Source organism: Pleurodeles waltl, chromosome 2_2 (assembly GCF_031143425.1).
Source record: "Pleurodeles waltl isolate 20211129_DDA chromosome 2_2, aPleWal1.hap1.20221129, whole genome shotgun sequence".
Classification (NCBI taxonomy): domain Eukaryota; kingdom Metazoa; phylum Chordata; class Amphibia; order Caudata; family Salamandridae; genus Pleurodeles; species Pleurodeles waltl.
The window spans coordinates 575,769,145-575,796,029 of NC_090439.1; the positions used below are offsets into that span (position 1 = coordinate 575,769,145).

The 26,885-nt window shown below is 43.7% G+C and overlaps 1 protein-coding gene across 3 annotated transcripts in view; it reads right to left on the reverse strand.

Moving 5' to 3' along the window:
- The window catches only part of TRAPPC8 (trafficking protein particle complex subunit 8), a 1,010,076-nt gene that overhangs the window by 567,119 nt on the left and 416,072 nt on the right, over positions 1 to 26,885 (reverse strand). For all 3 annotated transcript variants that reach the window (XM_069220084.1, XM_069220082.1, XM_069220083.1), the window contains one exon: positions 23,289 to 23,394. In XM_069220084.1, coding sequence (XP_069076185.1) covers positions 23,289 to 23,394 — 106 coding nt within the window. The remainder of the gene's footprint in view (positions 1 to 23,288; positions 23,395 to 26,885) is intronic.

The window sequence follows — 26,885 nt, forward strand, 5'->3', positions numbered from 1 at the left end:
ATTTAACTCCCAAGGAGGGGAGGTGTGTCTTTTCAGAAGACAGACTTTGCGTACTTCTTAAAAGTCTTTAACAACTGGTATTTTGAATAAAGATACTTCTGATGGAAACTTTTTGTATTTTCTTAATGGCTGCTAGATGTACTTTGTTTGAAGAGAACTGAAACTTAGTTTGAGCTAAGTGTAATAAATAAAAAAAACTATCAACTCTTAACATGGGATCAGGTTGTGCTTTTCTGTTGACACCAAATGCAGAAGTGAAAACATAATATACCCTTGGCTAAGGATTGTTTAGCATAATTTAAGATTTAAATACAAGCTGGTGATTCAGATGACCATATTGTCTGATCTCAGGAGCCATGCAGTCAAACTCAATGATGGAAGATTCAGGTGTCAAATGTGACCCTAGAGTCTTGTGAACAGGTAGGGTTTTTATGTCAGCCTCCTGAGTGCTTTTGTGGACATTTGTAACGGGTCCAGGAACTACCACTGTCTTGGCCAAACTGAAGCTACTAGTATCACCTGGGGTGTAAATCTTTGAAACTTCAGAATCAACAATGGTACTAATGGAATCAGTGAAAAATCGAGAGTAATGGCCTCCATCATTCAAAAGAGCATTCCCTAGGGATCACTGTCCTGGAAGTGTGGATATAAAGTCTCAGCATTTTCTGCCTGATATTGTGTTTGCTACTGTTACAAATAGATCCTAGGAAAGAGTTCTCCATTCTGGGAAACATCCTTTAGTACTTCGTCATCTAATACCCATTAGTGAGACTCTTGAAAGTATCTGCTGAGATAATCTGCTTGAACATTTATTTTCCTTTGAATGTGAATTGGTATTAAGTATTTTGGACAGAGGCCAAGTCCAGATCGACCGTTTTGATCTGGTGCCTCATTTCCAGTTTATGTAATGCACAATGGTGGTGTTGTCTATCTGGATTTAAATGGTTGATGATACTCAAAGAGACGGGAGAAAAACTTTGAGAGCTATATTAACAGCTCTGAGCTCCAAGTAATTTATGTGGTATTATGTTTCTTTTTTTCAACCACTAGCCCTGAATTGTTAAATCTTGTAGGTGAGCTTCCCAACGAATAAGGGAAGGAGCTGTTATTACTACTTGTGATGGAATTTGTTTTTTAAATGGGGTTCCTATCATCAAACTTTGCCTCTTGCGCCACTATGTGAGGAACTGTCTTGCTGATAAAGTCACAAGTTAATTTGTCTTCCCTGTTTTCTCTTTGCAACCATTGGCTCTCTAAGCATTGTTGGAGAGGTCTCATATGCAACCATGCATCACAAACAATGTTTAAACAAGGTGACACTGATCCCAGAAGAGAAGCCATGTTTCTCACAGTTGGATACGGAGTTGACTGGAGGACGTGAAATTTGTCTTGGCTAAAAGAAACTCTCCTCTGAAGGATACATTCTTGCTTTAAAGTGTTCAATGTTCCTGCTGGATAAGTCCCCATCTCAACTGGAGAGTGGATATTGTTTTTTATTCATTGGTCTGAAGACCTAATATTTTCAGAAGTGTCACTGATACCATGTGGTCTTTTTGTATCCTTTGTGGACAGAAGTGCATAGTATATATATTTGTTTCTTGATAGGAATCACACAAATTTTCTGTGGGGAAGTACTATAGGGATGTGAAAGTGTCTGTCTTGTAGGTCTACTGCTCACATCCCTTCTATTCTCAAGTGTTGATAATTTTGGTGATGGGTTAACATCCAAATGTTTTCTTTTTACCTGAATTTATTTGTGTATCTCAGATCTAATATGGGTTTGAACTCTTGTTGATTCCTTTTTCTTTATGAGAAAGTATCTGGAGCATATTTCTAGACCTTTTTGGACTGATGGAATGAGTTTGATGGCTCCTTTACTTAAGAGGGTTGTTGTCTATGTGCCCTCGACTTGTATCATTCGTGTTTCTCTCAATAAAGCTACCAAAAAAACAAAAGAAGAGGGTCATTGTCTCTTCCCAGAGTACAGGCAACCGGTGCTTTGCATTCGGTTTTCATGGCAGACGGACAGAATTGGAATGTAGAAAACATCCACTATATTCCATATTTAGCACCCATTTGTCTTTTTGATCGAAGTCCACTCTGCCATTTTCAAGGATACTGCTCCACCCACTAGAATTGGTACTAGGGGTACTCGATTTTCTTGTACCAAACGAGTCTCTTCCTTTAGACAATGGGGATTTTGCCTGGGTTGTCATTTGTTTGGATGAACGGTGTTGGTATATGCATCTGAGACTGTAGACATTGTTGATGTTGTTGATTGTAAAGCCAATGAGGGGTTCTATATTGGTGGAATCTATGCTCTTTTGATCTGTATTTTATAGAATTTCTTTCATTACTTTAGGTCCATTGCCTTCAAAGTTTGTTTCTGTGTCATTCTTCATTTTTTGCATTTCTTTCTGTGTGTGCTATCAGAACAAGGATTTCCCTAAAAAGAGGAGGTTCATGATATTTAATTCAGCTCTGGTTTGAGTGTAGTTATGTCTGGTCATGGAGGATCTTCTAGATATTCCATGGCAATTTCCGGCTGCTGCCAGTTTTGTGGAATTTACTGCACCACTAATTATTTGATTGCCTATTAAAGAACGTTCTTGTAGCATTTTGGTGTAATCTTGCTGACAGTGCTTTGGCATATCTTCAATAAACAAACACATTCCTTCACATATCTCCCTTTGATAACGATCAAGAAGATAAGTGTCATTCACATTTTTAAAGTGTGAGGCACCAGGTCCACATACTTTCCGTCCAACATCATCTATACACTTACTTTTATGCTTTGGAAAAGCTTTTCTTTTTGGTCCTGGTAAATGACTTTATATGACAGATGTTACTATCTCAGAGTCAAGTTTCGGTTCTCATCTTAAGAACTCTGGGTCATGCTGTGGAAGCTTATACTATTTAAAAAGTGATCCTGTTTTAACTGTGGCAGATGCTAAAAACTTCTCCTGAGCAATCTCAAGAAGGCCTCGAAACTAGAGCAAAACAGGCTCAGGAGCAACTCTATTTTGCAAGGTTTCTACAATAATAGATTTTTTTTTCCTACCACCTTAATTGAGTTTTGTCATACCACTATACAGTTGACTGTGCAAATCAATGGTACATATCAAAGCTTTGAAACCCCACCACGGCCACAGTAGGTATATTATATTACACTGGGTTTACCAGGAGTGATTGCTTCCCTAAAATAACAACTAAGACATAATAAATAATAAGCCATATCAGCTGCAGTCTCAAACAAAGGGAAATGAAGACGAGGTGGCAGTCCCTCCCACCAAGCGTACCTCCCGGTGTATGCTCACCGCTGTTCTTGAGAACATCTCAGCACTCGAGAAATATGGTCTCATACCTCAGCACCTCTGTCACTGGAGTGGTCTGGCATGGGGCAAGAGGGAAACAAGGCAGCCTCCCCTGGAACTTAGTACCTTTCATCAGCTGTGTAAGCACCTCATTTTTGCACCTCCTGGACATCGGTATTTCCCAGTCTGCTGCTTATGGGGGTTTTGTGCAGCCCTTGAACCACCTCTCGCCTCAGCGCCACTGATTTAACCCTGCCCCATTAAAGTGTCCCTGCGCACCAGTGCCTCAACCCCGGTATTGTGGTGGCTTTCCAGTTCATCGCAGTCAACTTACGAGCCATAGGCATTGCCAGGTCTATGAAGCATTTGTGGCTCTCCCTGCGCCCAAAACTCCGCTCGTCATTCATGGTATAGAGGTCCTCACACCCTGTGATGCCAGCCCACTCATCCCTGAACTCACACCACAAGTCAACAGCTATGGCAGTTCCAGAACATATGCACCATATCGGCATCTGGAACTTGACACTGTGAACATTTTGACACAGATCCAAATATAGTGTAGGCTAGACAGGGTGAGGTAGGCCCTGTGTAGGATGTTGTGCTGGATGTAGTGAAATTTGGCATTGCAGGAAACTGCGCAGGTAAATCAGTGCCCTATACAATTACATCTGGGCCACGTTCCGGTCTATATCCTGTCCCTAGCTCCCATGGATCGTCAATAGGGGGTCCTGTGTAGTGTGCGACAGGGCTCGTGTGAGCCAGGTTATCAACCAGCAGCCCCCACCTTCTACAATAATTGATACAACAGGTTTTAGAGCATCTAGAGGGATATCTAATTTAGTAGTTCTTGGAATGAGGTCTCATGGAAGGTAGTAATGTTGTCCAATGGAGAGGATCTAGAAGGAGAAGCCACAGATAAATGTGTACTGTATGCAGTGGTCTCATCAGTGGTCGCAGACAGTGTTATTGGTTGCAGGGAAGAGCTTATGTTTTCCTTTCCGAGGAATGGCTTGAAAAAGATGTAGGAGTTGGTCTCTTCTTTCTTGTTCAAGCCATTGATGTTGATCTTTAAACCATTCTTGGTTACAAACTTAGTGGTTGCTGCAGTGGATCCTCAAAGGGTATAATGGTTTTAATGGCCTAAATGAGAGGATGAGGGTCCTCTCAGACATGGGTTTTGATAAAGTTTATGGTGGTCATTACGAACATGGCGGTCTGGATCACCACACCGACGGTCATTACCACCAACGGCATAGCGGTCCAGACCGCCATATTCTAAACACAGTAGAGAACTGGCTGCAAAGCAGCAAGTTCACTACCACCCACCGCCAGGCCACAATCAACCGCCGGGCCGACTGTAGGCACATTCAACCCGGCTGTGGAGGCCAGACCTGCGGTTGGATTTTGATCCCATTTCCACCAGGGATTTCCTGGTGAAAGCATTTGCCCCACCCCCTTGTCACTACACCTACCCAAGCCCATAGAGCCGCCCCCACCCCGCACACCCCGAAAAACGACCCTCACAACCCCCCCCAAAACCCCACGTAGGCATCCCTAGCTTGACCCCCCCAATTCCCCTCACCTACATACAGGTCCCCCCCCAAACCCCAACCCTCCACATGCACCCATTCACCTGCATGCACACACGCATTCATGCACTCAGACACACATCCCCCCACACACATACACTCACGCACACCCCAATGCACTCGCACACCCCCCCCCACCCCCCTCCCTCTCGGACAGCACTTATCTCTTCCGTCGCACTGCTCTGGGAGGGAACGGGCTCCGATGGATGCTACTCCGCCGCCATCGCCGCCTCTCCATACACCATCATGCCTATGAAGGCATCATTATAGGCGTTGCGGGGTATGGACTGAGGTGGCGGTGAGGGTAGAGCAGCATCCAACCCCACCACAGACCGTCTGCGTGGCGCATGGCGGCCCTCACCGCCAGCAATGGGGGTGAGGCTTCATGTGTCAATATTTGGCGGGATGTCGGCCAGCGCCACTGGCGGTCTTCTATTGACCGCCGGTACGATTGGTGGTGGGGCATCCCACCAAAACCATAATGACCACCTATGTCTTCTTTCTAGGTCTAGTAGTAAACCTTGTTGTGGATGACCTTGGAGAATGCCTACTTGTGTGTGGTGAAGATAAACGTATTGACTGCACTCAAAGACCACCTCGAAATCATATATGGAGACGGTGATCCTGGCAAGCTTAGTGCTTACTGAAGGTTCTTCGATGGGGATGACATCAATGCCTCGCCAATGAAATCCTTGTAACCAAACGATAAGTGGTCTATGATGTTGTGCTTTTGGCGCAGATATTTCCTTCCTCAACATCAAAAGATGTCTGATTTTAGATGTTGATCGACAGTGTTTCTTGGAAGGCGATCCTACTTCCTTTTTATCAAGTGATTTGAGTAAGATCAAACCCTCAGTTGAGGGAAAATAAGTCACAGTTGATTCTCTCGACGACGCTGTCAATAACTTAGATGCCGATCCCGAATTGCGTAGAGTATGATGTTGATGTTTTGATGTTGATGTTGCTTTAGATTCTTCTTTAGAACTCCACCTGTTGAAGTCTTTGTTGACAGGCTGTTTTTCAGAGGGTACATAAGAGGATCTTTTGAGTCTTGACTTTTTCTTCTGCTCCTCCTCGACTCTCAGATCTTCTATGAGTCCCCTTCAGCCCGATACCTTATCTGTGATTGAGAGTACATTTGGACCTGTTTTAACAGATGTCACAATCTATCACAATGTGATCTTTTGGCAGACACTACATAAAATCTTGTCTGACACTGCATTTTTCCTGCCACATAAAAGGTACTTCTCAAAAAGAGAAGGCATTTTTTGAAAAAGTACTCAGCAATCTGGATTTTTTGATGTTACTCGACAGGAGAGATGTAAAGACATCAAGTGAAGCTTATAAAGCTATGGAAAATCTTGACATTAGTAGAAAAACTGAGGGTATACACCTCACATGTGGTTTGAAGGTCCTGCTCACATAAGCCAGAAAAAAGAGCTGCCTATCTAAGGCAAATTGCCAGAAGGGTACTTTGTGTGTAGAGAACCTTCAGTGACTCTTTAAAGGAGAGGATCCCATTTCTCTCTATACAACAAAATCCTGATGAAGCTGCATTTTATTCCTTTCTGCATGCATTTTCACCTTTCTACGCAAAATGTTGCAAGGCAGGTTTGAAATTGGCATTCAGATTTTTTGTATCCTCCCAGAAAAACAAATCCTGCCTGTGATAGGCTAATATTGGGTGTACATCATGGAATCAGATGGACCTGAACATCCTATATGATGTTAAAATGGATGGTACCTATATTAAAGAAGTGCTCAGGGGGTTCATGCAGACAGTGTGGAATTATTCTAGTGTTTATGGCTGTAAGAATAAGCTACTTACCTTCGGTAAAGCTTTTTCTGGTAAAGGCTAAACAGAGATTCCCTCACCTTTTGAATATCTCAAGGTCTCTCACTGAATCCGGAAACTTTTGCACAGTAATTTCCTCATGCACCAACATGTGGCACTGTGTGGCGTCAATCTACCATCATGCAGCTCCGTCCCATGCAGAAATGATGGTGGGACCAGTATATGTACACCACCTGCTTACACTGGTGACAGTTTCTTTCTGAACTCCATCCATGCCAACAGACGTGAAACCTATGAAAACTAATGTGAAACAGTGTCTAGAATCTTTGAAATGAAATCTTATTGAGATGAGACTGAATTAAACCATTCCATAGAACGGAGAATAGACAGGGAAGGAATTTGAGGTTATATAGAGAAAAGGCGTCCCAGAAGCTAAGTAAATTGTTTTTCTGATAGTGATTTCTAAACGTAGATTCCTCACCTTTTGAAAACATACCAAAGCAGTACATCTCAGGTGGTGGCTTTGTGAAATGATTCAGACCAGAAAATCCTCCAGGACAGATATGGGGAAATGTCAATGCTGCTGGACTGTGTGTCCAAGCAGTAATGTTTGGTGAACACTGGAAGAGATGTTCATGTAACAGCCTGGCACATTTCCTATACTGGCACATCGGCTGCTAGCGCTGTGGCAGAGGTCTTTCCCCTTGTGGAGTCAGCACATAAACCTTCTGGGGGTTGTTTCTTGGCTATCCTGTAACAGACCTTAATACATCAGATAGTTCATCTAGAGGTAGTTCTTTTCCGTACCGCTTTGTCCTTCTTTGTTCAGGAAAACCGACAAACAGTTAATTATCCTGTCTAAAATCTCTAGGGCTCTCAATGTTAAAACTAGGGGCCCTCTTAGGATCAAGGAGTGCACAAAATGTTGATAAGGTGATGGACTGCCCTACAGGAAAGGACGTGACTAAGGAATGTTGCGTTAATTCTAAGGATCAACTTGTCAAGGAAAAAAAGGAGACCAGTGGAGGAGAAGTTCACTGACCTGCCTGACAGATGTTATGGAGATAAGGAATGCCATTTTAACTGTATGCAAACACAATGGACAACTGTGCATAGGCTCAAAGAGCAAGCACATCAGGTAAGGCAAGACAAGATTTAGAGACCACTGTGGCATTATATAAGGAATAGGTGGGAACTTATGGATCAGCCCCTTTAGAAAAAAAACTAATCACAACACGTGATCTGAAGAGGGATGGGTGACGCGGTAAACAGAAAACAAACAAAATGGCAGATAAGTAATTTAACTGTGGCATTAACAAGTCATTGTTGGGCCAATGATAAAATACCAAAATAGGAGATAAAGAAGCTATCAAGGGTTGGATGTGATGAGAGGAACACCACACAAAAAGTTCCCGCAGCATCTTACATATACAGTTTTGGTAGAAGGACGCATGGCTGGCAGAATAATACCAACCATCTCAGGGGAGAATTTGAATGTCATCACATGCATGGAGGTGTAAGCTGTGCATGCTCGGGTGCATGACTCTGCCCTGTTGCTGCAAAAGGAGATGCTCCTGAAGGGGCAGCCAAACTAGAGGACATGTGCTCATGGTCAGAAGTTCCAGGTACCACATTATCCTGACCCAGTCTGGACCAACAAAGATGTTTTGGGCCCAGACTCTCTTGATTTCCTTGAGGACTCTGGGCAGAAGACAGAGGCGCAAAGGCGTATAGGAGTCCCAAGCTCCAATGTAGGTGAAAGGAGTCTCCTAAGGAAGACTGCTTTGGGAAATCCAGCACACTAAAGTTGTGCCGCTGCAATCTCTTTGCGGTGTCAAGTAGAACAAGATGGTTCTCCACATTGCTGGAAGACACCCTATGTCACCTCCGAGTGTAACTACCATTTAGAATCTACTAGGATACATCAGCTGAGCTTGAACTCTCTGGCATTTAAAGATGCTGCAGGTGTGATATCATTTCGACCATCAGCCATTTCGACCCCCACTCCTCTGTTTGTTGCAATACTACAAGGTGGTAGTATTGTCTGTGACAACCTGCACCCGTTCCTTCTTGATGGCCAAGCAAACTACTTGCAACTTCAGCAGGGTGATGTGGAGACAAGCCTCCACATGAGACCGGAGTCCTCTAAGTGCCACCTTTCCCAGATGAACTCCCCAACCTCGTAACGATGCATCCATCACAACAGTCAGTACTGGATGGGATAGAGAAAGGGTTGTGCCATCGGGCCAACTGAGGTCGAGCAACTATCACTGCAGATCTTTCACAGTTTCTTCCGACATCTGGACAGACTTCCTTGGTGCTGAGTCCAATGACGATTCAGTTCCTATTGCAGAGCCCAAATGTGCCCCCTGGTGTGGTCCATAAGCAAGATGCCAGAGTCCAAGGGGCCAGGAAGTTTCAGAGTTAACCTCACCGAGAACCAGGGTGCAGGTTGAAACATGGGGGTCATAGCCTGAATATCCTGGACTTGTTTTATTCTGGACTCGTTTACGCAAAGGGATGGCTTTGAAAAGCACTGTGTCCAGGAGGAGCCATTGTGAAGGAGTCATGTGTGACTGCCACGTTGACGGAAAACCCAAACTATGTCAACAGATCATCGGTCATCTGGAGGTGGTTCAAGACTGTTTGAGGGAAGTCCACAGGCAGCAGCCAGTCGTAGAGATATGGGTAGACTGGCAATCCCAACCTCCACAGAAGGGCTGTGACCACTGCCACATTTGTGAAAACCCAAGGAGAGCACAGAAAACTGAAAATGCTCCTGATCCACCTGAATCTAAGGTGGATCGAAAGCTTCAAATCCTTTTTCGATATCAGAAAGTAACAGGAGTAACAACCAGTCCCGATTTCTCAAACCAGCACCATCTCTATTGCTCCCTTTGTTAAGCAAGCTAAAACTTCTCCTCTAGTATAGACAAGTGATTCTCCTGGAGATGCTGTGTTTTGGGTGAGAGGAAAAGAAGTGTAGGGAGTAACCTTATTCCACAATCTGGATAGCTCATTGACCTTATGTGAAGTTCCTACAATCTGGGAGGTTAAAGGTTTATCCGACCTCCATACAGTCGATTATGTGTTATCAAGGCAAATTCAAAAGGGTTTTGCAGTTGCTCAGTAGATGGGGCTGTGGTCTGAGTGCAACAAGGTCCCAAGGAACCTGAATGCTGTTAACCAGCTCCCCAATCTTGTCCCCTAACGGATTCAGAGGTCTGTTGCTGCTGGGAGGAATATTTCCTTTGTAGATAACCGCTTCCAAATCCTCAAAAAGGGAGTCCTTGTAGGGGAAGCTGCCTGGCTGGTGAAGAACAGGAGGTTACTCTTCTTGAATCTTTTAAGGGCACAGCCAACTTTTGCTCCAAAAAACAGAGCCATCAAAGCACATTCCCATAAGTGAGTATTGGATATCAGTAGAAAGAAAGTGTATCAAATCCTGGCCTGGCGCCTAAGCACCACACTGGTGCTAGCTGCCCTTCCTACATAGACAGCTGTGTCTAGGCCCGACTAGATTGAGAATTTTGCAGCATCCTGATCATCAGTGACCAATCGTTGCAAAGTTTTATGTATTTCCACAGGAACCACCCGCAGGGCATCCAAAACTTTTTCACATAATGCATGGGAATATCCCTATAAGAGGCATGATGTATAACTAACCTGTGAGCCAGACTGGTCAAAGAGAAAATCCTCTTTGCAAATGCTACCATCTTTTTTTACTCTTATCATGGCAAGCCATAGGCAAGGCATTTGGGCTTCTACAACTCATAGAAGCTTGTACAAGAAGGCTCTCTGGAGTTGGACATTATGGGGGTTATTACAACTTTGGAGGAGGTGTTAATCCATCCCAAAAGTGACGGAAATACCACCAGCCGTATTACGAGTTCCATAGGATATAATGGACTTGTAATACGTCTGGTGGTATATCCGTCCCTTTACCGTCACTTTTGGGACAGATTAACACCTCCTCCAAAGTTGTAATAACCCCCTTTGTCTTTAATGTCGCCGGTCTACTAAGTAGAGGGCAAGCCCTTGGCTTTGGCTTGGTACCCACCAGCACATCAGTAAGGGGCTCACTGAAAGGCAATAAAGGCTCCTGAGATGACTGTGCCGGGTTTAAAAACTCTGGAAGTAGAGTTATCTTTACCACCAGTGTAGGTAAGATAAATTCAAGTGTCTCTGCTGCCCTCTTGATTATGTCACGAAAGAATCTCCTCAGTGGCAATGGGCAGATTAGGAGAAGCCAGACCAAAGTCTAGAGAGGTATCCAGGCCACTGGCATCATGAAGTTCTTCAAAAACATCAACTTTCTCAAAGGGTTGAAACTCTAGATAAAAAAATAAGCTCCTCTCCAGATTAGTCAGCCTCAGAATGAGCACATATTTTAGGTCTAGGCAGAGAGAGGCTTCAGTATCTGATAAAACAATTGGATCTTCAACGTGAGTGTGCAACATCCTAATCCATGCTGATATTGACACAATCGACACCTGCTGCTGCAATCCGTTGTATTAGGTGCTGTGCAGAGGAAGAAGCCAGTGATGTTGACGTATTTGAATTCAACAGAACCAGAGCTGGTAACTGTATCGACTCCAGGACAAGGTTGAGAGGCGTAACTGCCGTCAAGGACATATGCACCAACAGTAAACCAGACAGAGGTCTCCTTGGATCCATAGAGCCAAAAGGCATTCCAGTGCAATCTGGAGTGGCACCAAAGATCTTATCTATTGCCATTTTATGCTATTGGAGCTGATCCGGCATCACCACCCTATAAGATGGGATCTGAAATGGGATCAGCAAATAAGCTCCTAGAGAAGGGTTCCTAAGGTCTAATGGTGCCAGATTCATCAAGGGACCCCGAATGGTGTGAATGGTGAGACACAGGTGAACAGTGCCTAGACTTTTTCTACAAAAGCACAAAGGATGGGAGAGAGGTACACTCCTTATCCATCCTCCCTATATACTTCAACCATCACACACCAAATACGACAAAGAGGAAAGGCAGATGATCCTAAAATTATCAGCACTGGGTTCTTAAAATTGCCCTCACCCACTTGTCATGGTGTGCTTCTTAATCAGGCTCTGCTTCAACATCCACGCGATGACCAATGTCAGGGATGGAGCAAAAGGGGAGGGGTTATAGACAATATAACACATAAACCTAGGGTCCTACTCTGCAGAACACATGTATCAGTTAAAACTATCCCATGGGTGTCCAAAACTAATTTTATACATGGACCTCCTGGATAAGATTAAAAACTAGTGTCTTGGTGGTGATACTGGGAAATTATCGGCCATTCACCCCTGTGATCTGCAATTCTGTTGACATGTTTCTGCCTTCCAAAATTGCCCTTTTGGGTTGGACGGCCATCATCAGGACTTTAGATCCCTTTAGCAATACCCCATACCTGTATTCATTTTTTTTTTTTTTTAAAGCAGGATATGCTGGACTCATTGGTCCCTTACCAGTACACACATACACACAAAGAATTACTAAAAAAAAAAAAAAAAAGAAAAAAAAAATGCATACAAACAACAACAAAAGTAGACCAGACAGAATATTTTCACTTGTGTACATAACGTACATCCATTGGTAAACACTTATTCCCAATGGTCATGCAATTAGGAGAATCCCCAAACAGGAATCTTCTATCTGCATCTGTGTGTCACCGATATTTGGTCAAACCACCATCACCACTGCACTCCACCCACAGGCAAACTCCAGTGAGGAATTTGTGCTTCAAGTGGCTGCTTACTGAGTTTCTTTACCCCAGTTACCTAAAATGGAGTCCCAGTGGCAGCACCTCCGTGTAGAAAACACTAGCATTAAGATCATAAGACATTTGATCATACAACATACCAATGCACTATAAACTCCCTAGTTAGTAAACTAATTCGGTAAAATCTGGTGTACCCCGCTTATGTTATCTTTCAGCTGACATCGATAGCGTGTCTGCCCCCATCAACTGAATTCCCAGTCTCGTCTCATTCTGCCAAAGGTACGTTTAACGTCACCCTGTACCTTCCCCTTAAAATATTACCCCCCACTGCCAAGGTCGTCTCACAAATAGCCACTCCCCCGGGATTACTCGCCCCTTAACTTAATTCATCAAGGGACTGGCACCTCCTCCCACTGCCACACACGGCTCTGTGAAGACACTGAAGCAAACCTTGTGGTGACATGTGAATGTTTAAATTTATTATGACTCGCAAATTTTTATATACCTCATTAGGCTGAGGGCAGATTTCCTGCTAGGAAAAACTGCAGAGAAGGGTTCCAAAAGGGTGTGCCTTGCTAAACATGATATTCCCGGTTCGCTCTGCCTTAGGTTTAAGCCAGTACCTTGCCATCAACTCCCTAATGTTAGGTATACAATGCAAAAGAAGACCAACATTCTACTCCCCACCAGTAAGATGGAACAGAAACTGGCTACTGATGAAAGCTAAAAATAAAAAAACACAGGCCCGAAGCAGAGGGTAAAGAAATATGAGGATGGTGCAACATCACAAGGAACTGCGAAAATGGAAGCTAAGACATGGGCCGTGCCTATTTGTGTTCAATCAGATCAACCATTTTATTCTCCATTGTTTTTGTCCTGGTGTGTGAAGCTATTTGGCTCAATAACTAATAAATTCAAATTTCAGAGAAATAAACACTTTGTAGATAAGTCTGTAATGGGTTGGAGTTGTAATAAGTTATTATTCTTTATTACTAATAAAGGAGCTGACGTTGATTTTTCTTCCTCATTAAAGACATTTTATCTTCCATGTTTGAGACACAGGGGGTCATTACGACATTGGCGGGCGGCGGTAACCCGCTGGGCCGGCAGGCGCAAACCAAGTTTGCGCCCGCCGGCCCAGCGGGAATGAGGCTGCAACATAGGAGCCGGCTCCTAATGGAGCCGGCGGTGTTGCGGCCGTGCGACGTGTGCAGTTGCACCCGTCGCGATTTTCACTGTCTGTAATGCAGACAGTGAAAAGCTGGCCAGGGCCATGTTAGGGGGCCCCAGGACACCCCTTACCGCCAGCCTCTTCCTGGCGGTGCAAACCGCCAGAAACAGGCTGGCGGTAGGGGTGTCATAATCCCCAGGGCAGCGCTGCCCTTGTGGATTATCACCGCCGGGGCTAAAACGGCGGGAAACTGCCGGCCCCGGTGGTGCGACCGCGGCGCTACCGCCGCGGTCGTAATACACCTGGAAGCACCGCCAGCCTGTTGGCGGTGCTTCTGTCATTTTAGCCCTGGCGGTCTCGGACCGCCAGGGTCAAAATGACCCCCACAGTGTGCTAGCAGCACAAACCCCTACTACTAGCAGAATCAATCTACCTGCTCATTTTCTTTCACTTTACTAGGTCCAATGCTATGAACTTTTTTTCTGAAGAAGCTGGGTATTGTGTCTGTATCTAGTCTTGTCAGAGCTCAAGATAACATTGCTTAAGGACTTATTTTCAAGCAGGAACACAATTTAAAAATGTATATTTTAATTTTAACCCATGTGTGTTCCTTAAAAGGTATAAAGCTTTGTTTGTAGAATGGAACTTGCAGTAAATATAATTATGCATTTTCAGCTTAAATTTGGGCTTGAGACCCAGTAACGTCATCTTGTGGCACATTATTGATCAAGACATAGCACGAGTTTGCTGAAGTGGAAGCTTGGGCAGAGTTATCTGACTCAGTTACTCACAATTGTTTTCTGCTTGGAGTGTACACATCATATCTAAAACACAAAGTATTAACAGCTTGAACACTAAGATTCTGAGGGGCTCATTTAGAGACTGGGAGAGTGGGACATCATTTCAAAAGTAGGTGGGTGTCCAGTTTGACATCTTTAATGTATATTTCTGGGTATCCACTCAAATAAACTTAAACAGGGCGGATGGGGTATCCATCAACTTTTGGATGATGTCCTGCATCTGCCAAATTCTAAACATCCTTCCGGGTTTTATCTTACATCAGCTCAACAGAAGAAGCGCAGCCCCGGGAAGGCGAAGCCAGACCTTAGAGAGGACCGCAACTAACACACCACTGGGAGTCTGGTCGCAAAGGGTAGGCTGTCGGAAGCCAGCGAAATCCCCTGCACGGCATTGGCCGGTGGGGTTGAAAGTGCCAAATCAGGTGGCACGAGGAGTGAAAGGCACGCGGATGGAGGTGAAGACAGAGGTTGAGTAGTATTGTCACAGTAGAAAGGTCCAGAATAAAAAGATAAATTGCTTACCTGTAATCCTAGTTCTCGTCCAGGGAAATCCTCATCAAAGTCTCTAGCACTGAATAGCCCATCACATGTGCGTGGACCCCATTTCACTTCTTAAACTGTGTAAAAGTGTGTGTGAGAGTGTTTGTGTGTGTAACAACTCTGCATGTAGAACTTAACATATGTATGCATGCATAGATAGGCCGAAAGACATAGGCAGTCTATAGAGAGGGTAATAATGGCAAGATTACATTTACTTTTCATTTTGAAATGTACACAAAAAATAAATTCATATCAATAATAACATGATTATAGGACATTTTCCACAAACCTTTATCCAAACAAAAAGGAAACCATTATATGAGGCATTGTTATCAAATAGGCTACCATCAAAAGCAATAACATTAAAAACGTGCACTGTGTCTTTAAGGATCACTGAATCTCCTGTATCCCATCATGCCCGACAGGTTACAGTTAAGTCAGGTCATTTGTACGGAAAACTAAGGAAACCTGGGTATCTAATTTGTGTGAGCTGCAATGGTTTCCACCCGGGAAGGTGGGTTGGTTGCTTAGGACTTTAATGAGGAATTCCCTGGAAGAAAAGAACAAGTTACTTACCTTCGGTAACGCCTTTTCTGGTGGATACACTAGCTACCTGTGGATTCCTCATCTAAAGAATTTTCCCCACGCGCCAGCTTTAGACGGAAATTTTCTTCTAGCTCTGCACGTCAACGATGACGTCACAATTGCCCGACTCCCACGCAACGCCGTATGATGTTATCCAGGCAATAAGAGGCCCTCGTCGACTTGCAGACATCAGTTATCACCATTTTTTACGTGCCTTTGAGGCGAATAGGTGAACATTGACATTACAGATGTGATATGAGTACATCCAAGAAACTTTTATTATAATAATATGAAACGCAATTAATAAAACTCAACAACGCGAAATATATGCATAAATATATAAACAAATACACACGTCTAGACCGCTTGCCGTGTCCAAACCTTGCAGGTCCCCTGATGGCTCCATGACCTCACCTTCCTCCAAGTGTTGTTTCTCATATTCCTGGTCCTCCAGCAACCTCAGAGCCAACCTTCTGGAGCGGAGCCTGGACTCGAGCCCTGGCGTCAGCTGACGCCGAAGACCTCGGACGGCGTCAATCCACTAAGTTATCCGATACCGGAGCCCTCAGCGGCACAGGCATCTTCAAGGTGGATTGGATCCGTGGTGAATCCATTGGCGCCGGGACGGTGGACGTCGTCGGCATCACTGGTTTTCTGGGCGATGCCATAGGCATCGGCGCCGAAGCGGTACTTCCCGAAGGAAGAAAAGGCATGAAGGGCGTTGGCCTGTAAGAAGCCGGAACACCCATGTCGAAGCCCAAAGGGCCTGAAGGCCCCGCATGCACACCTCCAGGCGCCAGGGTGTCAAAAATATTAAACATAGCATTAAGAAATGCTGCCAGATCCGTGCCCGGCGCCGGGAACGCTGGATAAGTTTGAGGAGCCGGTGCTTGAGGTGAAGCCAGCGTCGGCTCAGGCATCTCCTGCTCCGGAGAAGCCTTCGGCTCCTGTTGTGGGTCAACTTCATACACTGACAGAGGAGACGCCGGTGAAGCTGGAGTCAGCGGAGGCGTAAGTTGGGCTGACCTCACACGTCGGTCGGCACCCGAACCGATGGTGATCTCGTACAGGAACGGACCCTGCTCAACCGGCGCTGTGATCCATGCCGGCGCCGAGAGTCCCGATGACGTTGATGAGACCTCGAGGATTTAGAGGATTCTCCTTGGTGATGCTTCTTCTTCTCTTTGGACCGAGCCAGAAACAACTTGGCCTCCCGTTCTTTCAGGGCCTTTGGATTCATGTGTTGACATGAACCACACGCCTCGACTTCGTGGTCAGAACTAAGACAACACAAGCAATTGTCATGTGGGTCCGTGACCGACATCCGACCTCCGCACTGCTTACAGGGTTTAAAACCCGACTTCCTAGGCTGCAACATTGTTACACCAAAGTGAAACTGTAGCTTCCTGGTAGCCCCGAAGAAAAAAACGTCACTCGAAGGCACGGAAAAAAGGGAACTGACGTCTGCACGTCAACGAGGACCTCTTATTGCTTGGATGACGTCATACGGTGTCGCGTGGGAGTCGGGCAATTGTGACATCATCGTCGACGTGCAGAGCTAGAAGAAAATTTCCATCGAAGGCTGGCGCGTGGGGAAGATTCTTTAGGTGAGGAATCCACAGGTAGTTGTATCCATCAGAACTAGGATTATAGTTAAGCAATGTATCCTTTTCTTCAAGGGGATCCTCATCAATGCTCATAAGCACTGAATACAATAGCAAGCCCACCCCACAAAGCGCAGACTTTTAATCAAGAGCAGTTCCAACGATTAACTAAAAAGATCCTTCAAAGATGTCCATCCTACTTGAGTATCTGCTTTAGCATCTGAATCCAGACAAAAATGCCTAGTAAGGTATAAGCAGATTTCCACACAGTGGCTTTACAAATTTTAGAAACAAGTACATTCCGAATATGCAGCTGCAGTCACAGCTTTACCCTTTGTAGAGTGTGCTCCAGGTCTAGAAGGTAAGGATTTCTTAACTAGCTGGTAAGAAAAGACTCTACAAGAAACTATTCATTTCGAAATAATTTGTTTGGAGATGCCTAACCTGCTTCTACCAGACTGTAATTTACAAAAAGATGATTAGATTTCCTGATACTGTTGGTTTTGTCCAAGTAGAATTTTAGCATTCTTAACATCCAGAGAATGTAACGACCTCTCAGATGAATTACGAAAGAAAGAGATAGAGAGAGATTATGATTAATGAGAAAACTCGGATGAGTTCTCATCATCTCTTATGGAGTGGAACACTGTGCACAGTGCTTCAGAACATAGAGCTTGAATTTCACTTATCCTATGGACGAAGTGATGGAAACAAGAAAAGCCGCTTTCCATTTGAGATGCTGCAAAGAGGCTTAAATATCGGTTTAAATGGTGAGCCCATCAATTTTTGAAGGACAATATTAAAGTTCCCACGGAGGAGAGTGCGTCCTAACTAGAGGGCATACCTTTTAAGCCCTTTTAAAAATCTTTCACCACTGGAATTCTGAAGAAAAAGGAAGATTTCCTATAGGGAGTAATGGCTGCAAGGCGTACCCTAACTGAGGAAAATTGTAGCCCGATTTAGCCAAGGGTAGAAGATAGGGTATGACTACATCATCTTGGCACAAAATTGGATTGTGATTATTTTCCCTAGACCATAAATATAACATTTTCCATTTGAAAACATATGATCTTCTAGTGAAAGGTCTATTAGACTTTCCGAGACTGTTCACACATTCTTCAGAAAGGCCTAAATGTCTATTTTGGAAGCACTCAGTAGCCATGCTGCTAAGTTCAGAGAGAGGAGGTTGGGATGCAGTCCCTGTCTTTCAAACTTGTACAGGAGATCCCGTCTGCACAGCAGTCTGTTGTGAGGCCTCTCTGACGGATGTAGAAGGTCCATGAACCACCAGTGGAAAAGCCATTCTGGTGCTATTAGTATCATTCTGGTCTTGGATTGATACAGCTTGATAATCACTGTTGGAATGAGAGGAGTAGGTGGAAATGCATAGAGAAATTGTCCTAATCAATTTAGAGCAAGATGGACTACTCTCAATTCCAGCACACTGATGTGGTGAGTCTATTCCTTGTCCGACCGAACACCATGAGTTTGAAGGGAATCCATGTGACCTCCCCATCCCTGGAGGGAGGCATCTGTGATTAGTGTCTGACTTGGTGGATCCTGATGGAATGGTAGCCCCACCATCAGATTGTTCTGCAGAGGCCACCATGAGAGAGACAGGCGTGCAGCCTGCAATAATGTCAGCTTGTCTTCCTAGCGCTTGGAGAGCTGATTCCACTGGTCTTCCAGGCATTGCTGCAGAGGTCTCATGTGCAACCTAGCAGGAGGTATTAGGAAGATGCAAGAAGTCATCAACCCCAGTAGAGAAGCAATCTGCCTCGTGGATGGATGGTGAATCTGTGGAAGATTCTGACATTTCAAAGTGATTGATAATAGTCTCTCTTTCGAAGGATACACTCTTGCGGATTGTGGGGTCCAGTGAGGCACCCAGGTAGTGTACTGTTTGTACTGGCCATGCTGTAGACTTTTTAAAATTGATAATAAGACCCAGATTGGTGAGCGTCTCAACACAGATGTGAAAATATTCCTTTTTCTGTTAAGGTGAGAAACTCCTCATCAGCCAAGCATCCAGGTAAAGCTACACAAAGATTTTCTGTCTCCTTAAGAATACTGCAAACATACATTTTTAAAAGGTTTGGGGGGCTGAATTGGAGGTTAAATGGTAGTACTTTGTATTGATAGTGCCAAGATCCCAATTTTAAGCGGACAAATTTCTGATGCCTTATGGAAATTGGATTATGCGAATATGCATCTTGAAGGTCTATCACACACATTTGATCTCCTAGATGCAGTTGTGGATAGATTTTGGTGAAGGGCCAGCATTGTGAACCTTTTGCCTATTTGTTTAGCACTCTCAGCTCTAGGATGGGTCTGAATTCGTTTCAGTCAGTTTCTTTTTTACTAGAACATAACAGGAATACATTTCAAATTTCCTTTGATGATATGGAGCCTCCTTTATGGCCTCTTCTTTGCAGTAGAGTGTTGACATTGGGCTGCAAGAGGTCTAGCTGGTACCAGAGTTTCGCCAGAGGAGCAGTAGTTGGAGGGGACCTGAGGAAAGAAAAATAACCATTCTGTAACAATAATCAAGACTTGTATGTCTTTTTCGATTGTCACTCTAAGTGATTGATGATACTTCCCCGCCACCGGAGTGAGTAACAGAGAAGGAGGAAGTGATAATTCATTATTTTGCAGGAGGCTTTCCTGCTGCTGGAAGCTGTTGTGAAAATGGAAGTCTGGCCTTACTTGTTGCTGTGCCAGTCAAGGGTTTGAATCCTCTGCGAGAAATATCGTCTGTCATAAGGTTTGTACTGTCTGCAGAATTCCTTTTTCTTTTCTAAACCAACAGCTTTGAGACTGTCCAATTCTATCTTCATTCTGGACATCTCCTCAACTGCATGGGAACCAAAAAGGGTGTTACCCGAGGGTGGCATGTTCATAATTCAGTGTTGTGCCTCTGGCTTCAATCCAGTAAGATGCAGCCAAGATGACCTGCTTGCACTAATGCCACCTACATACCCCATGAGCCACTAGGTCTGACTCATAAGCAGCTGCACGTATCTGATTCGCCACCAGGCCACCCTCCATTCAATATTTCATGAAGATCCTACCTATCCTCCTTAGGCAGTTTTTCTGTAAAGCTGGCTAGTGAATCCCATAGGGATATGTCATATCTCCCAAGCAAAGCAGAGGAGCTTGTAACCTTCATATAAGCTGCCAATGTTCCACACATCTTCTTACCAAGGGCATCGATCTTCTTACTCTCTTTGTCAGGTGGAACCAAAAAAGAAGAAAAAGCTGCAGAGTGTGATTTTCGAGTGGCCGCCTCTATCACGGAAACAGGAGGAGAATCCCCTCTTAGGAACAAAGGGTCCTGATCAGGAGCCTTGTATTTATTTATTTTTTTAAGATTCAACATAGGGCGGATCTTAAAGATGTTGGAGCTACAAAGTTGCACTGTAAGCTCTAAAAAGACCAGGTACCAGTACCAGTTGCAAAAATGGTCTTGGCACTGTTCTATGATGCAAAATTTTGAAGATTATAAGTGAAGTAGTTGCAGTGGTTGGAATGTCCGAATTCAATTTAGTCGTTCCTCTAATCAGGGTATCATTGAATTTTAAGAGATCACCCACTGGTGGTACTCTTGCTGGGGGCGTATCTGACACCACAGCAGAATAATCTCCCACTGAGGATCAAGAAGTTGTCGACCAAGAAGGTGATCTCCTTCTATGCCTGAATGATGCTGTATGAGATCTTCTGGACCTTGATCTGGTTCTAGATGTTGTTCTAGATCTAGAACAATGTTGTACAGGACTTCTTGATTTACGAGGTGATGGCTGCGGACTCCTATTTGGTGTGACTTTTGAAGGAACTGTAGAGGTACCAATGGAGTGCCTGTGAAAACCTTGGAGAAGGTGTCCATATTGGAGATGGTGTATGCAGTGGGACTCTTGAAGGCGAATATGTCTGAATACTCAGTGTCTGAAGTACGAGGCACAAGTCTTTTCCACAGACTTTCCAACTATCTTGGTGAGACATCTCCAGGTGACTGAGACTTGGATCTAGCAGGAGAGAGAGGTAGAAATTCAACAAATTTCAAGGAGCCACAATGGATCTCTGTTGACGACATTTCTTGCACACTTTCTCCACAAGCCTTGACTGTGACATCCATATCGGTGGATGCCTTGTAGACGTCAATGGTGGCCTTGATTGTGATGTTTGCCTGAACACCATGCTGTGAGACTTTGAAGGCAAAGACTATCGCCTGGCCATTAACCTTGATGGTGGTCTCATCAACGAGGAGTGTCTCTAAGTCGAATGATGGTGTCTCCTTGACAGTGATGTGACTCTACATTGGGTATTATCTGACGTCGAGTAATGAGTCGACCCCACCTTCGATGGTGACAGCGAACATACTGATATTTTTCTCAACTCTATAACTCTCTGCGTCGATCAAGACTGTTTTTTTTTTTTTTTTTTTTTAATGTTTCTCACAAAATCAACCTCTGTGGGGATCTTTGGGATGAGAGGAAAACTCTTTGGAGGAAAAGTGGTGTTCCTCAAGCCCTCTTGATGATCCAGCTGAGCCTCTCTCAAAGTACATGAAGCCTGATCATCTCCCTGTCCTTGAGGGTGCACCTGGAAAACTTCTGGCAGTGCAGACAGGTGTGGAATGGTGGGACTCTGGCAGGAAGACAAAACAGACTGAGTGTGGATAAGTCTGAGCCACTCTATCAACAGGAAGGACACTTCACAAAGAGTGAAGGCATATTTTGACAGAAAATATCAACTTTCTAGTTGGAAAAAAGTACTATGTGTACTGGCTAGTATCACAAGACGTTATTTTGAAAATGCTTTAGAAAGATTTTTCTGACAATTCTTGTCAATAAATGAGTACTCAGTACTCCAGGATCCTAACAGTAGAAGCCAGAAAAATTAAGTGATCTAACTGTCACCGGTGGGGCATGATGGGATACAGACGGCGTTGTGAGGTTCTTAAAGGCAGAGTGCAGGTTTTTCTAATTATTACTTTTACTGGCAGCTTATTGGTTAACAATGGCTGATACTCCTGTTCCTTTTAAACAGAGGTTTGAGGAAGATTCCCTATGGTCATTTGTTATTAATGACAAGAATTTATTGTTTGTGTAAATTTGAAAAGGAAAAGGAAATGTAATGCAGCCATTTTTACCCTCTCTACAGGGTGCAGATATCTTCATATGTAAAGTACTACTTGCCGGGCTGTTACTACGGGTGGGACTATTCAGTGCTTATGACTATTAATGAGGATCCCCTGGAAGTCAACTTAACATTCCCATGCAAGGGTATGGGTTGGGCATTTGTGAGGCCCAGCCTTATCAATCTTAAGCTTCCAGGTTATTATGCAGATGATGGGGTTCACTTATCAGGAGTGGGAATGGACATGTTCCAAAGGAACATTTAGGGGGCACTTGAGCTGTAAGGCTTCTCTTAGACGGCCTTTTGTAAGAGCAGCAAAGGGGGAGCTGACATAGTTGTGGAACCGCCGACAGTGGCGGTAGACAACAACACAATGCAGACACCTTGGAGTCAAAAGAAGTGCCTAAGTAGGGTCTTCAGATGGCTCATAGCAGGGACACTGAGGGGCAAAAAGAAAAAAAGCATGCCATGACGGGGTAAGCGAAGGCCGAATATGGCATTTGCTGCTTAGGACTGGCCAAAGGACAAAGAATGCCAGACATTGGTAGCAAGGGGAGCCTAGAAGCCGCAACACTCAACAGGAAAGGCAGCCCAAGAAGAATTGCTGTCATAAAATGTCTTACTAGGCAGCCCAGAACAATGTATGATTCCCCCAATGTCTGATTTATGATGTAAAATGTGCAGGCTGTCCATCTGATAATCTTGCATGATTTGGTGACTATCAATGACAAGAAACCCCGTCACACCTTGTGAACCAGCATGGAACGAGTATGCTAATAAACTGCACCCATTTACACACCAAAGAAAGCTTGTGGTATCTTACTTATCAAGGCAGGAGGGTGTGAACTGCAGTGAGGCTATGAGGAATCTTGGACTTTTGGGTGCATTATGCCCGTGTACAAATAAAAGCTGCCTTACTTTAACAACTTTTATGGTTAAACAAAAATGTTCTGCTTTTCATACTCACTTCAAAGTTAAAGATAATTTTGAGAAAGAAAATAAATCATACATTTGGAGACAAGTGTTCATACCTCACTAGTTAGTCTTATCAAGAGAGCTGCGGCTTCTGAATATTTAAATTGGCTTTTTAAAATCTCAGCACTAAGCAGGACACATCTCTCAGCTAGTACCATATTTCTAGAAGGGAAAAAAAAGTAAATGCAACAGAATCAGCATTTAATTCAGAACAGAAAATAGTTAATTCTCACTGTAAAAAATGATATTTGGTTATAAGGATTCCAATTTAAGTGAAAGCAATGCATAATGCAGGAATACATTCATAAATCTGGCATATAATTGCAGCAGAATATGCAGGCTGCTGGAAAAATGCTCATTTTGCATAATCAAAGACAGCGAATGCCTTATGGAGGAGCTGTTTCTTATTCAGTGAATTTAAGAAATGAAAGTCTGTATTTATCTTACCGGCAGTGCATTAATGAACACTAACAAAATCGACAGGAACCACCTGAACCTGCTTCTCTACAAAAAAACTCTGGTCTCTGATACCTATGCTTCCCATCTCCAACACACAGGTTATCTGCATTTTCACCATTATGCTCTGGGGCAGGCTACTTGAAGAGAAAAAAGGGGCCTTCTACGTCTTAATACAGTGTCTAATTCATTGATCAAACTTAGCCAGTTGCCAGAGCTTGTTTAATTTGAGCCAGCGGCAGTCACTGTTGAGGACCAGCACTTACTTTTCCTTCTCAGACTTTGACCCAGAGCAATACAGAGATAATATAAAAGGGGAAAGAAGGAGGAAGAATAAAGATGGAAAAACAAAGCAAGGATGAAAAAGAACCAACTTCAGAGTAAAAGAAATGGGGCAGGCAATGTCTGGTGGTGGATGAAAAAGGAAAGAGGTGCAATCAAGACTATGAAAGCTCTGGTATTCGGCATCTCCAACATTCAATAATGTCGGCCGCAGGCTTTAGAGAAAACTTTGGGCCCTGGCACTTACTCCTCTACGAATTAAGCACTGGAATTTACACTTCTTTTGTCTACTTTGTCCCCCCACCACATACCATTCTGTGTTTAAATCAATCTCCTCCCACTACTGCCACTGTGCAACTACAACTCCCTTTCTCATACTATTCACTGATTACACCAATTCGCTAGCAGACTGATCTACATATGTCATCAGGACCCTCAGCTGGAATACAGGACCACATTATACGTTACCTGTTGTTTATTTTTGTACATTAAATGTTTATTTAGTGGAAGCAGAAATGTGTTTTTTTCCCAAATTACACCCAATAATGGACCTTGACTGGGATTAAAATATTTAAGACTTGTTTACCTTCCATGCATAACATGTTAAAACTATAAGCAAAGGAGATCCAGTGATTTATGTGATTCTGAAGCTGCACCATATACCACGTAATTGTGGATTCACCACATTTCCACATAATTTGCAGATTTAACAAAAAAGTATTTAGCTGGAATAGATTAAAATACTTTTGCTAGAGAGTGTGCCACATAATTGGCATTTTAGATAATCGTGTGGTATTATTTGTTCCTTCATGATGCATAATCCTAGCTGTCACGACAATAGAAAATATCTTCAGTGTGCTTTCAGGACTGTTATTATGATGATGAAATCCAAATTGCACAAGGAACTTTTAAATATTTTCCATATTTCATGGTTGCCTGTGAATTAAAGGTTTTTGTATCACTGCAGTTTGTGCAACAAAAGCAGCCGTGCTTGCCATGTTGCTTACCTTTGGTAACTATATTTCTGGTAGCTAAAAGCAGACTGCCCACCACAAGTTGAGACACCTTTCAAAGTTAGTCCCCGGGAGAAGATCCTTGGCTTGTACAGGGACAGGGTCTTTTCCAAGGCTGGGAAAGTTGTGATCGGTCTACGTGTCAGGAGTCTGAAACCTCGGTGTGTCCTAGGCATGAAAGCAGATTTCATTGGGGACACTGGCGATCCTTCTTCATCAGAGTCTTCAGAGGAAAACAAAACTGGGCTCTAATCCAGTTGGGTTTTCGGGATATCATAGAGTTCCCAACATCAGTGTGAAATTTTAGTTCTTCTGAGCCTTCGGTGACCATGCAGAATGGAGACTCATAGTCCTGGCACGGCATAACTATAGTACAACCACCTTTTGTCCCACCAGTGCTAAATAGTTTTCTTGTAAAGGATAATGCTGCACCCAACAGGTGCTTTCATTGTGCTCACTTGGTAGACCGTGGTAACCGAACCGATATTGATCCAAAAACAAACTTGCTATTGCAATGTATTTTCCATACCCTCTCCTAAAATTAGTCATTCGCATAAAACCCTTCCTAGCCTCTTCAATTCATGTGATCCCGAAGTGTTCAATGTGATTTAAATTCTGCTTTCTGCTCACTGCTGTCTTAAAAGTCCCTGGGTCTTCCGATCCTCTGGTGTTGAAGGGTTCCTTCAATGCACAAGATAACGGAGGAGGGATAAAACACATCTAAACTCAAGGATGGAAAATAACTACATGAAGTGGAGCCTGTCCTGTGCATTCTGGATTTCAGGGGAGGTACACAAGACACCTTGAAAACTCCTTCTTCGAAGAATAACTTTTAATGTTCCAAACATAAAACTAGATGGCAGGAGTGGCCACAACTGAGATATACAGCAGCACATAATGCAAACAGTCCATTAAGCAAAAAACAAAAAAGGTGATTCACCATCGACACAATAGCAACTAGAAATGTCCAGACTTTCAAGTCCACTTTTTATTGATACTTAAAGATCATGATGTAACAAAAAGTAATCCTTTTTATTTCTTCCACAATTGTAGGCTTAAAAACAAAGCCATCCAAGGCTTTTTGTTTACTTCAGTAAACTTCTTCAGGGCTTTAACATTAATACATAACATAATATAAGAAACTTATAAAACCACTTAAAATATACAACAGCAGGATATGCTCACATGAAGCAAATCACATATATGACTAAATCATCCACCAAGGGAGACGTTTACTGAAGTAAGCAAAGCACGTTGGCAGTGGACAATCCTGTCTGCCGAATTTCTTTGAGGAAGTTGGCCTTATTCTCCTCATTAGGCAATAGGATATAAAGTACTTTCCTGGCCTTGTATAGGACAGCTGTGAATGACTTAACTCCTTCCATAGAAGGCCCCAAAAGAAACTACAGATCCACCTCTGAAGAAAAACCCAAGTCACTAGAATAATATATAATATTAGACATCTGAATGAGATCTGTATCAAAGCCAAGTAGCAGCCAGAGATTGACATAATATTCATCACAATGCAAGAACCTGCAGAGGGACTCCTCGAACTACTGCTGTGCTCTTCATTGGGATTTGACTAAGATTGCCTTCATCGTCAGAAAACGTGTCACTCTCTGTAGCAGGTCGGAGTCGGTGGCATCAGACTGCAACGGACTACTAGCGAGGCCTTCTGTAGAGGAAGAGGTTCATCCAGAATGTTGCCAGGAGGCGCCTAAGCAGGGTTGAGTCAGGACATTACCGAAAGGAGAGGCTAGGTTGGAAGTACTAACAGCTCCCTGGGGCCTCGAGGTGAATCAGAGTGAACTAAGGTAGAGCACAAGAGGGGGCTAGAATACTGTGGGTGAAGCCCACAATCTGTGCAGGGTAAGCACAGTGGACTGTAAACTCATGGAATGG